The 11,805-nt window shown below is 43.5% G+C and overlaps 1 protein-coding gene across 19 annotated transcripts in view; it reads right to left on the bottom strand.

Annotated features, from left to right (window-relative positions):
• Window positions 1-1,197: 1,197 nt before the first annotated feature.
• SRRM1 (serine and arginine repetitive matrix 1) overlaps window positions 1,198-11,805 on the bottom strand; it is an 18,178-nt gene continuing 7,570 nt past the window's right edge. For 4 of the 19 annotated variants that reach the window (XM_065041785.1, XM_065041801.1, XM_065041802.1 and 1 more), the window contains 12 exons: window positions 11,368-11,571; window positions 10,686-10,805; window positions 8,165-8,436; window positions 7,941-8,021; window positions 7,510-7,596; window positions 6,716-6,860; window positions 6,530-6,571; window positions 5,439-5,543; window positions 3,796-4,260; window positions 2,794-2,980; window positions 2,390-2,575; window positions 1,198-2,177 (listed from right to left, as the gene is read on the bottom strand). In XM_065041785.1, the coding sequence (XP_064897857.1) occupies window positions 2,073-2,177; window positions 2,390-2,575; window positions 2,794-2,980; window positions 3,796-4,260; window positions 5,439-5,543; window positions 6,530-6,571; window positions 6,716-6,860; window positions 7,510-7,596; window positions 7,941-8,021; window positions 8,165-8,436; window positions 10,686-10,805; window positions 11,368-11,571 (1,999 nt within the window). In that variant the 3' untranslated portion in view covers window positions 1,198-2,072. The remainder of the gene's footprint in view (window positions 2,178-2,389; window positions 2,576-2,793; window positions 2,981-3,795; window positions 4,261-5,438; window positions 5,544-6,529; window positions 6,572-6,715; window positions 6,861-7,509; window positions 7,597-7,940; window positions 8,022-8,164; window positions 8,437-10,685; window positions 10,806-11,367; window positions 11,572-11,805) is intronic. The other 15 variants (XM_065041791.1, XM_065041804.1, XM_065041795.1 and 12 more) reach the window with 13 other exon arrangements.

Raw genomic sequence — 11,805 nt, 5'->3', positions numbered from 1 at the left:
GGAGGCAGGAGATGAAAAATCACTCTGAGGGAAGATAAGCGGCCAGTGACTCAGGTACTGAATATATTTAAAGAACTTCTAGGAGATTAAAAGGCATAGAGAGGTCACAAACCCAGATGAAAGGCAGGTTCAGGTGACAAAGAACGAGGCATTAACCCCTTGTGAAGACTGTACATGTATGGTCTTACAAGACTGAATTTCAGAACCATTTGTGCTGCCAAAGAACACCCCAGAAAAAGAGAAAAGAACAAGGTGATGACATTAGCACAATATGGTGTCAGGTTCCGCAGTTTCCTAAGTATCAAATTCACTCAGATGTACTTCTAAAACTGTGTTAGTCCAGAAAATCCCTGGAATTTATTATACACATTTAATAACAGATGATCCTTGACATTCAAGTGTTGTTGAACTAATTTTACAAGTGCTTGAGGATACAATGTTGACTTACACCAGGAAGCAAAAGGTTCAGCATATAAGGAAGTGCAGAAGGAAGCTACTTAGACAATATCCCCTTCCATCCAGTATCTACAGAATACTGGTTTGATTTTAAAACCTTACACCATGTCAAGTAAAAAGACTAATCAAATATCGACACTTAATCGTGCACATCACATCTACCTCAGCTGCAGGACCAAAAAAGAATTTCAAACCCACATTCTATCCCTCCTTCCAGACGACCCTCGACTTCAGAACTGACTTGATTTCAGAACCAGAGCTTGAATTTCAAATTCAACAGCAGCAATCCAGCAAGTTTCTAATCTGATTATGCAAAAGGCAGCGAGCCGCCAGGATTCTTCAGCTGAGCTTCAACCCAGGCTTCATGGGACTAAAGCCTGGAACTAAGTCACCACCAACCTGCCACCAATTTCTCTGCAGGACCTCAAAGAGTTTTACTTGCCATGAGGAGTGATTTTCACCAGCAAATACTTGGTTTAAGCTTTATCCATCCTGACAGGGCACTGAGCAGGCAGACTGCTTTACTCTTGCTTTGCAAGAACGCCAATCCAGACACTCAGGAGCACCAGTGAACTACCGAGGGTCTATTTCTGCCACCCCCAGGACGGTTAAAAGCCCCAAATTTTCCGAAGCCAGCATATTGGATCAAATACCTTTTCATATCTGTGTACTCATTAACCCTGTATAAAAAGAAAGCTGGTTAGCAAATGTCAATGTCCATATAAAAATAACCAACATCTGTTTAAATTTAGAAATTTATTTTGTTTAATCCACAAGCTTTATATAGCTTTAGTTAAAAAAACAAAAACCAGTGAAAACATGACAATATCCAAAGTTTGGGTTCCTCAGACTTTCAAAGGCCACAGCTCTGAAAGTTGCTCATACCATTCAGAAGAACCGTAACGAGACAAGATCTATGAATGGGGCAACGACATCTCACAAACAAAACTTATGCAACTGAAGGAATTATTTTTCTGGGACTGCTGATGATGGAAACTGCCCTTTAAAAAAAAAGAACATAAAAATACAAATGAAATTCCAGTGTTCCAAATCAACATGTTACATCTATATAAACCCACAGTGTCCTGGTAAACAACATGCTTTCATTTATGTACCATCCTAAGTTCCTATTTTTGATTCGCTTTAATGGAGACTATACAGGCAACAGTAGAAAGCAACAAAATATATGTCCTTCCTTGGTAATTCTGCAGTGGTTTTACTTCTGGGCAAGCCTACAAACCACAGAGGTTAGTAGCGTAATGTAAGTGGATACAAAAGAAGTCAAATGAGACCCCTCACAGGTTCTGCTAAAGGTTTGGTTGGATTTCAAGGAAACCAGGGAACTGAATCATGTTCAAAACCTTCCAAACAAACCCCTACTGCTTCTAAAAAGTCTCACTCTAAATGAAATTCTGTTGACTGCCAATGAAAGAATGTCACTAGTACACTGTGGACACCTTTTGTAATGTAAATCCATGCCCTTTGTACATGGTGAACCTCAACCTAGCAATTATTACAACAAATGTTATATTCTAAAGCTCAAACACATTTAGCAATTTGAAATTGAATTCTGAGTACAAACCAAATAAAATGTACATTATATCAAAGGATTCAGCCTAGGATGGTGGGGACACTTGCGCCTTCCGCATCGACCTCAGGGCCTTCTCTCGCAGGTGTTTTTCTAGGTCATCAAGGTTGTCTTCTGGTTCACTTTCTGTCTCCTGCAAGCAAAGATCGAGTGTTTCTTCAGACACTGACGCTAAGCCAGGCTGCGGCCCTCCCAATGGCGCAAACCATCGAGTGAAGCGCTAAAGAGCTGCATTTCTGAAGCAAGACTGCTGTTTAGAACAACAACAGTACCGTCTACGTTCATCACCATCTATTTTCCTTCATGGAACAATTCAAAAGTAAAGCACAGGTACCAAATTCCTACCTTTTTGGGTTCTGTCTCTGCTTCCTGCTCTTCCTGTGCCGAGGTGGTATCTGCCGCAGCCACAGCAGCAGCTGCCGCCGCCTTCTCCTTCTTATGTTTTTTGTGTTTCTTGTGCTTTTTATCCTTTTTATGCTTCTTATCCTTCTTTTTCTTCTTCTTCTTTCCACCCCCTTCTTGATCTGAATTCTGTAACAAACAATTCAACAGATAATTACAACTCAGTCCTAAGGCTTCAAAATGTTGTTACAAGCAGCCCACAACCATTCTGGGAAACCTGAATGGACTGAGTAAGGATTTGTTTTTTTCCCATGTGAATAAGCTTAGAGCTTTTCAGCAGCTAAAACTTCATGAAAATAACTTGCCATATAGACCCCAAAATATTGCTTTTATTAGCAAACAAATACCCTTGCCGGTGATGGGCTCTGGGTTGGGCTTTCAGCCTTTTTTGCAGGTGACCAGTTTGCAGAAGGGGAACAGGACCGAGCAGGAGATGGAGGGGCCGGATGCTTTTTCGGTGCTGGCTCAGGGGATCCTGATGCAGAGCGTGATGAAGATACTCGTCTTGCAGATCGTGGGCTTGGGGTGGAAGCCCTTTAAAATACAAGGCCCACAATTAGGGATAAAAGAGACAAAACGAGAATGCAAAAATTAACAAGCCAAATGAACATACGTCCTTATAACTTGGCTAAGCTACCGCTTAAAAGTAATTAGTTACTTCGCTGGCATATGTTGCAAAAGGCAAAACAATCTAAAACCACTGTGGATCTGTAATGCAAAAGGATATTGCTACTTAATAGCTTGTTAAACAATACTACTATTGTTGTTCAGGAATGATTGTCCCTTTCTTCTGGTATGACTAATTTATAACCACATTACAGCAATGCTATTTTATCATCCAATGAATAAGACATGACATTCAGCCACATTTTCTTTATGAAAGAATTATTAAGCCAGCACCTTTTGACTATCTGCTCATAAGAGCATCACACTAAACCGCTAAAACTCTACATGTTTTTGTTTCCTCTTGGGTGACCACTTATGAAATGACTCATGAGCTAACGGAGTGCTGGCTCCCTTCTGCAGTTTGCTCTAAAATACGAGAAAGTTCTTTTTTTCTTTAAATAAATCTAGCAACACAACTCCTCTCAAACTGCTTTTTCTCTGCTCAGTCCCAGTGCTTTGTTGTGCTATTCAAACACCCCTCAAACTCTACATAAAGCCTCTTTAATAGGCTTCCAATCTAATAAAATTCTAAAAACCAGCGTTACAATGCAGCCACCAACACTTGAGCAGCCTCAAGATACACGAGAGCCATTTTAATGCGATTCCCCAGCTATTCCCGCTGTGTTAAAACAAACCAGACAAACCAACCCCCTCACAAAACTAATAAGATGGATTTTTTTTACTTTGTCTTCTTAGGTTCTGGCGTTCTCGACACCCTCCTGATGGGTCTAGTGCTTGGAGATGGAGACTGTCTCCTCTGGGGCGAAGCTGACGCTCCCCGTCGTGGCGGCGGCGGCGCTGGGCTCGCCGAGGTATGAGAAGCTCTAGGCCGTGGTGAAGGTGAATGCCGTTTGTTCTGTGGTGGAGAACGCGTTTCCCGATTGGACCTACTGGGAGGAGATCCCTTCCTGTGCTTGGAAGATACAGAGGGCGAACGCTTCTTAGCAGCTGGCGAGCTTCGTTTCGGCGGCGGGGAATGGGAGACTCTGCGTTTTGATTGTGGGGAAGGCGATGCTCTTCGTTTAGGTGGAGGAGGAGGAGAAGCTGTTCGTCTCTTAGGCGGTGGAGAAGGAGAATATCGCCGCTGGATCGGTGGGGAGTATCTCCGTGGAGAAGGGGAGCGTCTGCGGGGGGGTGGTGATGGAGACCTGCAGAGAAAACAAACATTCAGGTGCCACATCAGCATGTGAATTAGTTACAAGTGTCTTGCAATTTGCCCAAAAAGGACTCCTCTAGAAATTCTTTAAAACTTCATAACCAGAAATTTGCAAAAATCAGCTTAATGGGTGTTACTCTGTATTTGATACAGCAATATCTAGGCCACACGTAATCTCACTAGTAAAACTACAACTCCCTTCGTAACTGTGAATCAAGGAACTGGTTTCCTCAACCACAGCATTTCACAGAATGTCAGGAATTGGAAGGGACCTCAAAAGCTCATCCAGTGCAATCCCGCCATGGAGCAGGAACACCCAGACGAGGTTACACAGGAAGGTGTCCAGGCGGGTTGGAATGTCTGCACAGAAGGAGACTCCACAACCCCCTGGGCAGCCTGGGCCAGGCTCTGCCACCCTCACCCCAACAAGTTTCTTCTCATCTTTAAGTGGAACCTCCTGTGTTCCAGTTCGAACCCATTGCCCCTTGTCCTATCACTGGTTGTCACCAGAAGAGCCTGGCTCCATCCTCCTGACACTCCCCCTTCCCATATTGATCCCCAGGAATGAGTCCCCCCTCAGTCTCCTCTTGTCCAGCTCCAGAGCCCCAGCTCCCTCAGCCTTTCCTCACACGGGAGATGCTCCACTCCCTCCAGCATCTTGGTGGCTGCGCTGGACTCTCTCCAGCAGTTCCCTGTCCTGCTGGAACTGAGGGGCCACAGCTGGACACAAGATTCCAGGTGTGGTCTCCCCAGGGCAGAGCAGAGGGGCAGGAGAACCTCTCTGACCTACTGACCACCCCCTTCTAACCCACCCCAGGTACCATTGGCTTCCTGGCCACAAGGGCCCAGCGCTGGCTCATGGTCACCCTGCTGTCCCCAGGACCCCCAGGTCCATTTCCCCTACACTGCTCTCTAATAGGTCATTCCCCAACTTATACTGGAACCTGGCGTTGTTCCTGCCCAGATACAAGACTCTACACTTGCCCTTGCTACATTTCTCCCCAAGGGTATGGGAGGCCTCCCAGCCTTCTTCAACTCTAGAGTGATGCCCCACTGATGCAAGCCCAGATACAACCCCATCCCCCTTCCAGTCTAATTCTTTTTACACGCCACAGTTGGGAGTCAACAAACCAAACGCAACCACTTCATGCCGAAACCTGCAATACTGACCTTCGACGGGGTAAGGAAGGCGAGCGGCGCCGCCTGGGAGGGGGGGCAGGCGAAGGAGAGCGGCGCCGCCTGGCTGGGGGGGGCGACGGGCTTCTCCTCCTCCGGCTAAAGACAGAAAGAGATTGCTCAGAAAAGTTGCAATTTAGCCATGAAATTATTTTTGTGTTCTGCTTTCACTGTACAAAATAATGTTCATGCACTTCCAAATGAAATTCTGTCAGAAGATGGAAAAAATATGCTTGTCTTTCTAAAGAGTGTGCGACAACGCTTAATTTTACTGTAATTTTCAAAGCCCACTACAGCAGTCACAAGGCAATTTCACGTTCTGCTTAACCTGATCTATTTGAATTTTGTAGCAAAAGAGGACGCCCAATTCTCCCCCATTTCCTTCTCCTGAAAGCTCATTTCTGCCATTTCCCTTGAACTGAATCGAGTGTATAATGTACATGAGTCAGCCCAGCTCACTGATCCACTGGAGACTAATCACCAACACCAGCTCCTTGCTGTCATGCAGAATTGCCAGGCCCGGCACAAAGGAGGAACTGGGAAGGCCCAGCTGTGCCAGGCAGAGCAGAACCGCGTTCAGCAGCGGTCGGAACTCCAATGGGAATAAAGTGTGAAACTGTACTCTTGAAAATAGCTTTTATCTATGGATCTAAAATCCAAAGTCACTAATTTCTTGAAATGCAGAGAAAAATAAGAGCTGGAACTAAACTGCAGCTACCTGGATTAAAGTTATTCACTAAATGAGCTATTTTCTGCTCTGCAAGGCTTACAACGGACTTCTAGGAGGGGAAATTTTAAGCAAACACATACTGAGATTTGAAATCAAATACCCTGGCTGCTGTTCTCCAAGACAATGAGTTACACCTTTTACAGAGCAGAGTTTGCTCTTTTTTTTCTCTCTGCAGTGAAATGGTCCCAGATCCAACACATTAGGGAACGCATCAGTCTGAATCTCTCTCAATTTACTACTTCAAGCCCGCAAAGTCCCAAGAATGGAAGTACTTGCCCACGACAAAATAAATGAGAGCATGTCTAAATGACCTTCTATATGTAAATCCTATTTAACAGATCAATTTCTAACCAACCTTTTCATCACTGGCGATTGCCACCTCTTTTCCATCTGCATCCTGATAGCAGTGGAAGAAAAACAAAACAAGACAAATCTATCTGCCATTTGTTTGAGGCAAAAAATAATTCTGTTGTGTATGGCAGATAAGCAACATTCACTAAAGAGTTAAAAAAAGACATCAGTTGTATTAAGAAGAATTTACCGAGGGGAGGATTCCTTCTGTCGTTTTCGTGGAGACGGTGATGGGCTGCGTGAATGTGAATGGCGCCGGCGTCTCCCAACCTCCCCGTTCTTCACATTGGATCTTTTAGGTCTTTCCTCTTCAGATGATGATGAAGAACCAGAATCTACAAACGTAGAAGAATCACTCTCTGGGAAATTATTCTCCTGACACTGCTAACGCAGTTACTGACAGCTTAAACTGCTGTACTAACCTCTCCCACTTAACAAGAAACCTCGATTTAAGAGCAGTTTGATTAAAAATGGCAGTCAAAGTGAAGTGAAGCAATAACTAAATCCACTGGAGCTGGATAAGAATATTGGCAGCAACCAACTGTCCACATATAATTTGACCAGCCCGGTGATTTAAAAAGTGAACTGCAGTTCTCACACAAACATTAAGTGGACAAAAACCTACACCAGGTTCAGATTAATTTACTGATCTCAAACATACAAGAGTCCAAAATATCAGGAAATAACCTCATGCAACAACAGATTAAGTTATCCATAGCAAACAATATTTGTGTGTGATGATAAGAGTTTAAAAGTGCCAATGTTAAAGATGTAAACCAATTAACAAGAGATACACTGTAACCTTTAAAATTAATTATTACTCATGAAGTACAAAGTGTAAAGTGATTTCATTACCAGTGGTAAATCTAGAACCAAATTTACAATGGCACTGCAGTGCACGTAATTTTCATCAGAATTTACATTTAACTACTTTGTGCAAAAGTAAAGTGCAATCCAGTTTTAGGAAATTTATGTCACCCGTACCAGATGAAGACTGTTGATTTTGCCTTCGGTACTGACGCCTCTGTTGAACAGAGTCTGCTGCAGCCATTTTACCTCCTTTGTCTTCTTCTGAAAAGGTATGTACACAGACAGAATATTTAAACTGAAGACACACATTTGTCTTATTCAGGCAGAAGCAAATAGTACTACCATAGAACATCAAGCATGCCTTTTTTCACCCCCAAATCTTAAGAAAACATTGAGGCTGGAATACACTCCGGCTGAGCTCTTCCCAAGAAAGCCTGGATTAAATACCTGAGGCAGTATAAGTGATCATCTATATACTTCTGAAAACTCTTGCTTTCAATGCCAGCCTATCCAGAGGGCTCAGCAGTTTACCACTGCCTTTTATTGCCACGCATATTTGACTAAAAACCGCACCCAAAACCAGCGTCGAAAAGCGAGAGCCATACCTGATTCAGACAGTTCTGCTTTCCTGGTTTTGGGTGCTGGAGAAGGAGATTCTCTTTTTTCAGTACTCTTATGTTTGGGTGCTAAAAGACAAAGTCAAATAACCCAATTACAATTTGTTACATCCTTGCACACTTTCTGCTCATCCAAGCTGTACAGGTCATCTTTGAGAAAACAAAAGCACAATATGATAAAGGTGCTGCCATACAATTTTTTCTGCGATTACCTGATGTTCTGCTAGGCGAAACAGAGCCACGGCTTTTTCTTGCACGATTCGACTGCTGGGGCGTTGGAGACCTGCGTGGTTTTGGAGGTGGACTTGCTGGTGGGGACGGCCTGTGTCTCCGCCGAGGTGGGCTGGCCGAAGGAGAGAGCCTGCGTGTTTTTCGGGGAGGACTGGATACAGTTCTTTTAGGTGCTTTCTTTGGTGGTGACCGGGAACGTGAGGAGGAGGAGGAAGAGCTACTGCCGGATAAGGATGCTGATGACCGTCTTCTCCTGGAAATCAAATATAACATTAAGTTCTGACTGGCCAGCTTAAGAAATTTTTGAGTGTGAACACTGAATTGCATTTCTTCGCAAGCACAAATAAAGAGCCACATATAACTGCACTTCCAAAACATGGTGGACAGCCTTCAACACGGTTTGTAGAAAAGGAGGATAACAACCCATCTTTCACAGTTAAACTACACAGTGAGCAAAAAGTTGTTAGTGTTACCTTTGCTTTCTTCCTGCCCATCTACAGACTACAACTCAGCTTTTCTCCTGGGAGCAATTAGTTTTGTTTGGGCTCTTTAACTTTTGGTTGGTTAAAAGAATTCTCCATGTTAGCACATGTGATTGAATGATCTTCAGAACAGACCTGTTCAAGTTTAGTGTGCGAGTACGCTAAGTTGTTTTTATACCAGGAGGTAAACCTTTCAGACAACTTCACAATTCAGAGTCAATCTAACTATTCTTATGTTTTAGTCTTTCATCTTTACTTGGTAATTTTAACAAGGCAGGGCCTCTAGAATTCTGCGGCAAAATTTGTGGCAATTTCTGTTGCAATCGTGTACCTGCAGAATCCACCTTTGGCTGCAGAATTCCTGAGAACCTGGAAAAAAGAAACCCTACCTTGAGTGAGATAAACATTTGCTGAAAGGGAGCTCTTGTACATCTTGTAACACACGTTTGGTACTTTTCACAGTTCTCGCAGTAACTGTGTGAAATGAACAGCTTTACAAACTCAGAAAAAAAGAGACATCACCTTGTCATCAAAAGGAAGAACTGTTCCTTCCTAAAAAAGAATAACTACTGTACACAGGAAGTACACAGGAAACACCACTTTAACTCTCTTCCTATGAAAAGGATAACAATCTATTCTCTTCCTATGAAGACAAATGTCTATTTTGGCATTGCCAGAAGTACCCATTTTCTTTGCAAGGCAACTCAGAGCTTTGTTACTAGAACAACTGCTTATGCTGTCAAAATGTTAACCTCCAACACCAGAGAGCAGACCTTGGAGGTTATTTTTTAAGAACACGAAGAAGAAACACACTTTGAGTCAAAATTTAATTTTTATTTTAAATTTATGTGATGGAAATGTAAGTCATAATTTAAAAACTGCCAACAAGTAAAACCCAGTTACTACTTCTAATTTTTTACCCAGGTAGGAATAAAAGGTATTAATATTTTAACAAAAAAGTCATAAAAGATGTCAAGACACTACGCTTGGAGTCTGTGGCAGAATGCAAACACCCCCCTCTCTCCTTCCATATGGCAGGAGTAGACACATCTCCCTATCTCTGCTGCTTGAGGCTGACAGCTGCTTTTGTTTGGCCCCAGAGCCCCTGGCCAGGGCCGTTAATAGAGAGGAGGGAGCGCCGAGGCACCAGGGAGCCGCTGGGCGCCCACGACCAGTGTGGGGATGTTTGGAGGCTTCAGGGGCACCCACAGCCAGTGTGGGGGTGCAGAGAAGCTTCTGGAATGCCCACAGTCAGATCTGATCAGGCTATAAAAACGGGATTCTCGTCGAGACTCCGCCCCTTGCGCGGATCTCTTGGAGCATGAACAAGATGCTACCGCTGAGAGCCCCCTCGGGACAGAGACTCCGCTTGCCTTGCCGCCACGTGTGTGAGTAAAATTTACCCTCGCAGGATTGCAAGTGTGCACTTTCCGTACTCAATACGAGCACGTGTATCCCTTTAAAATAATCCCACACCGTGTTCAGGCCAGTGTGGACTCTTCCCGGACTCAGGGACGGCTCCGGTATTGTTTTGGTGAAGCCACGTGCATGCACACTGTGGACCTCCTGTTGTATTAGTTGCTGCCCCTTGATAATTTACCTCAACTGATATCCAAACCTGCATTCAAGTCACTTTTGGAGTGCTAAAACCCTGTTTCTCACCAGTTTAATAAAAGTTGGTTTGGACCCTGTTGTCCCTTAAACTAACCCCGGGGTGCCTCCGTGACACAGCTATTGAAAGCCACTTGAAGAAGTTAGTTCTGAAATTGCCATTTTTCAAAAAGACAGAATTCTCATCATTATCTCAACTCAAAAGAAATCATTTCACAACTACTGTGTTCCTCCACAACACATGTATGAAATATGACGCTGCAGTTTTTGTATCATGCAGATCATACACCCAACAGTGCTGAGATAAGGTGAACAAGGTAATTTTGTAACACTCATTCCTCCCCAACTCATGGTGCCTCCAACTTTGACAGTTCGACATTTTCAGTGGTCTCAAAAAATGGGATCTTACCGCCTCACAGGGGATCTGCTTCTTCTGTGTCTGGGAGGGGGAGGCATTCGCCTTGGCGGGCTCCTCCTCCGTGGGGATGGTCGTCGTCTCGGGCTTGGTCGCCTTCTAGGGGAGTAAGACCTGTCACAATCAAAAATTCAAATGAAAAGCAACTATCTAACTTTCAGAGTTGAGGAGATTTATCCTCAGGGCACTGAGCGTAAAGTTGCTTTTCTCCAAGTGCATCACATTAAAGTAGCCGTTAAAATATGATGCAAGGGGGCTCATTTAGACACAATTGGTCCTTCAAAGTTTACTAACAACTCTCTACTAAGAAGAAAAAAGAATTTAAAAAAAAGGGAAAAAAGTAATTTACAACATATTCAGCATCAAACCTATCTCCTAACAGAAGGCTACACAATTCCCATTATCTGACAAGTGCGATACTCAGCATTAAATAGCCCATTCTTATCCAGTCAGTGTTAGTTGCTGTGAGCACCTTCTCATGAACTGACAGCAAGAAAACAACCCCCCAACACATTTACCTACTGAATGCATCCCTCTCATTTGGCCTGAAACATCCCATAGCTCAACATCTCTTAAAAACATCGCTATTTGAACCAAGAACACTACATTAAGTGGCACCTTTAGAAGAAAATATTCACTTCTCAACCTTCGCAACCAGGATAAACTGAAGTCCCACCTTGACCGTGATCTATGACGCCTTCTTGGTCGAGAGTGAGATGGAGAACGTGATCGAGATCGTGACCTTGACTTGGACCGAGATGGGGATCTTTGACGAGTCTTCTCTTTTTCCTTCTCTCTCTCCTTCTTTGAATTACGTTCTGGTGAAGTTTCCTTAGTCTCTGGTACAGGAGGTTCCGGTTTAGGAGGTTTTGGGATATCGCTGTTAAAAACAAAACCTTCATTTGTAAGTGCATACAAACCACAGCCGCCCAAGTAACATTTGAGAATCTGTCAAGATATTCCCTGACAATGAACATTCTCCTGCCCATCATCTGACAACATGTTAGACATCCTGCTCCAAAACTATGAAAAGAATCAAAACATGGTACTATGATTCAAAGAGAAGCAAAAGTGATATACAGGCTATGTGTCAACTGGCTAGAAAACAAGATGA

This window comes from Columba livia, chromosome 26, assembly GCF_036013475.1.
Source record: "Columba livia isolate bColLiv1 breed racing homer chromosome 26, bColLiv1.pat.W.v2, whole genome shotgun sequence".
NCBI classification, from domain to species: domain Eukaryota; kingdom Metazoa; phylum Chordata; class Aves; order Columbiformes; family Columbidae; genus Columba; species Columba livia.
The sequence above is the reverse complement of the archived record's forward strand: the minus strand, read 5'-3'. Positions and strand labels throughout refer to the sequence as shown.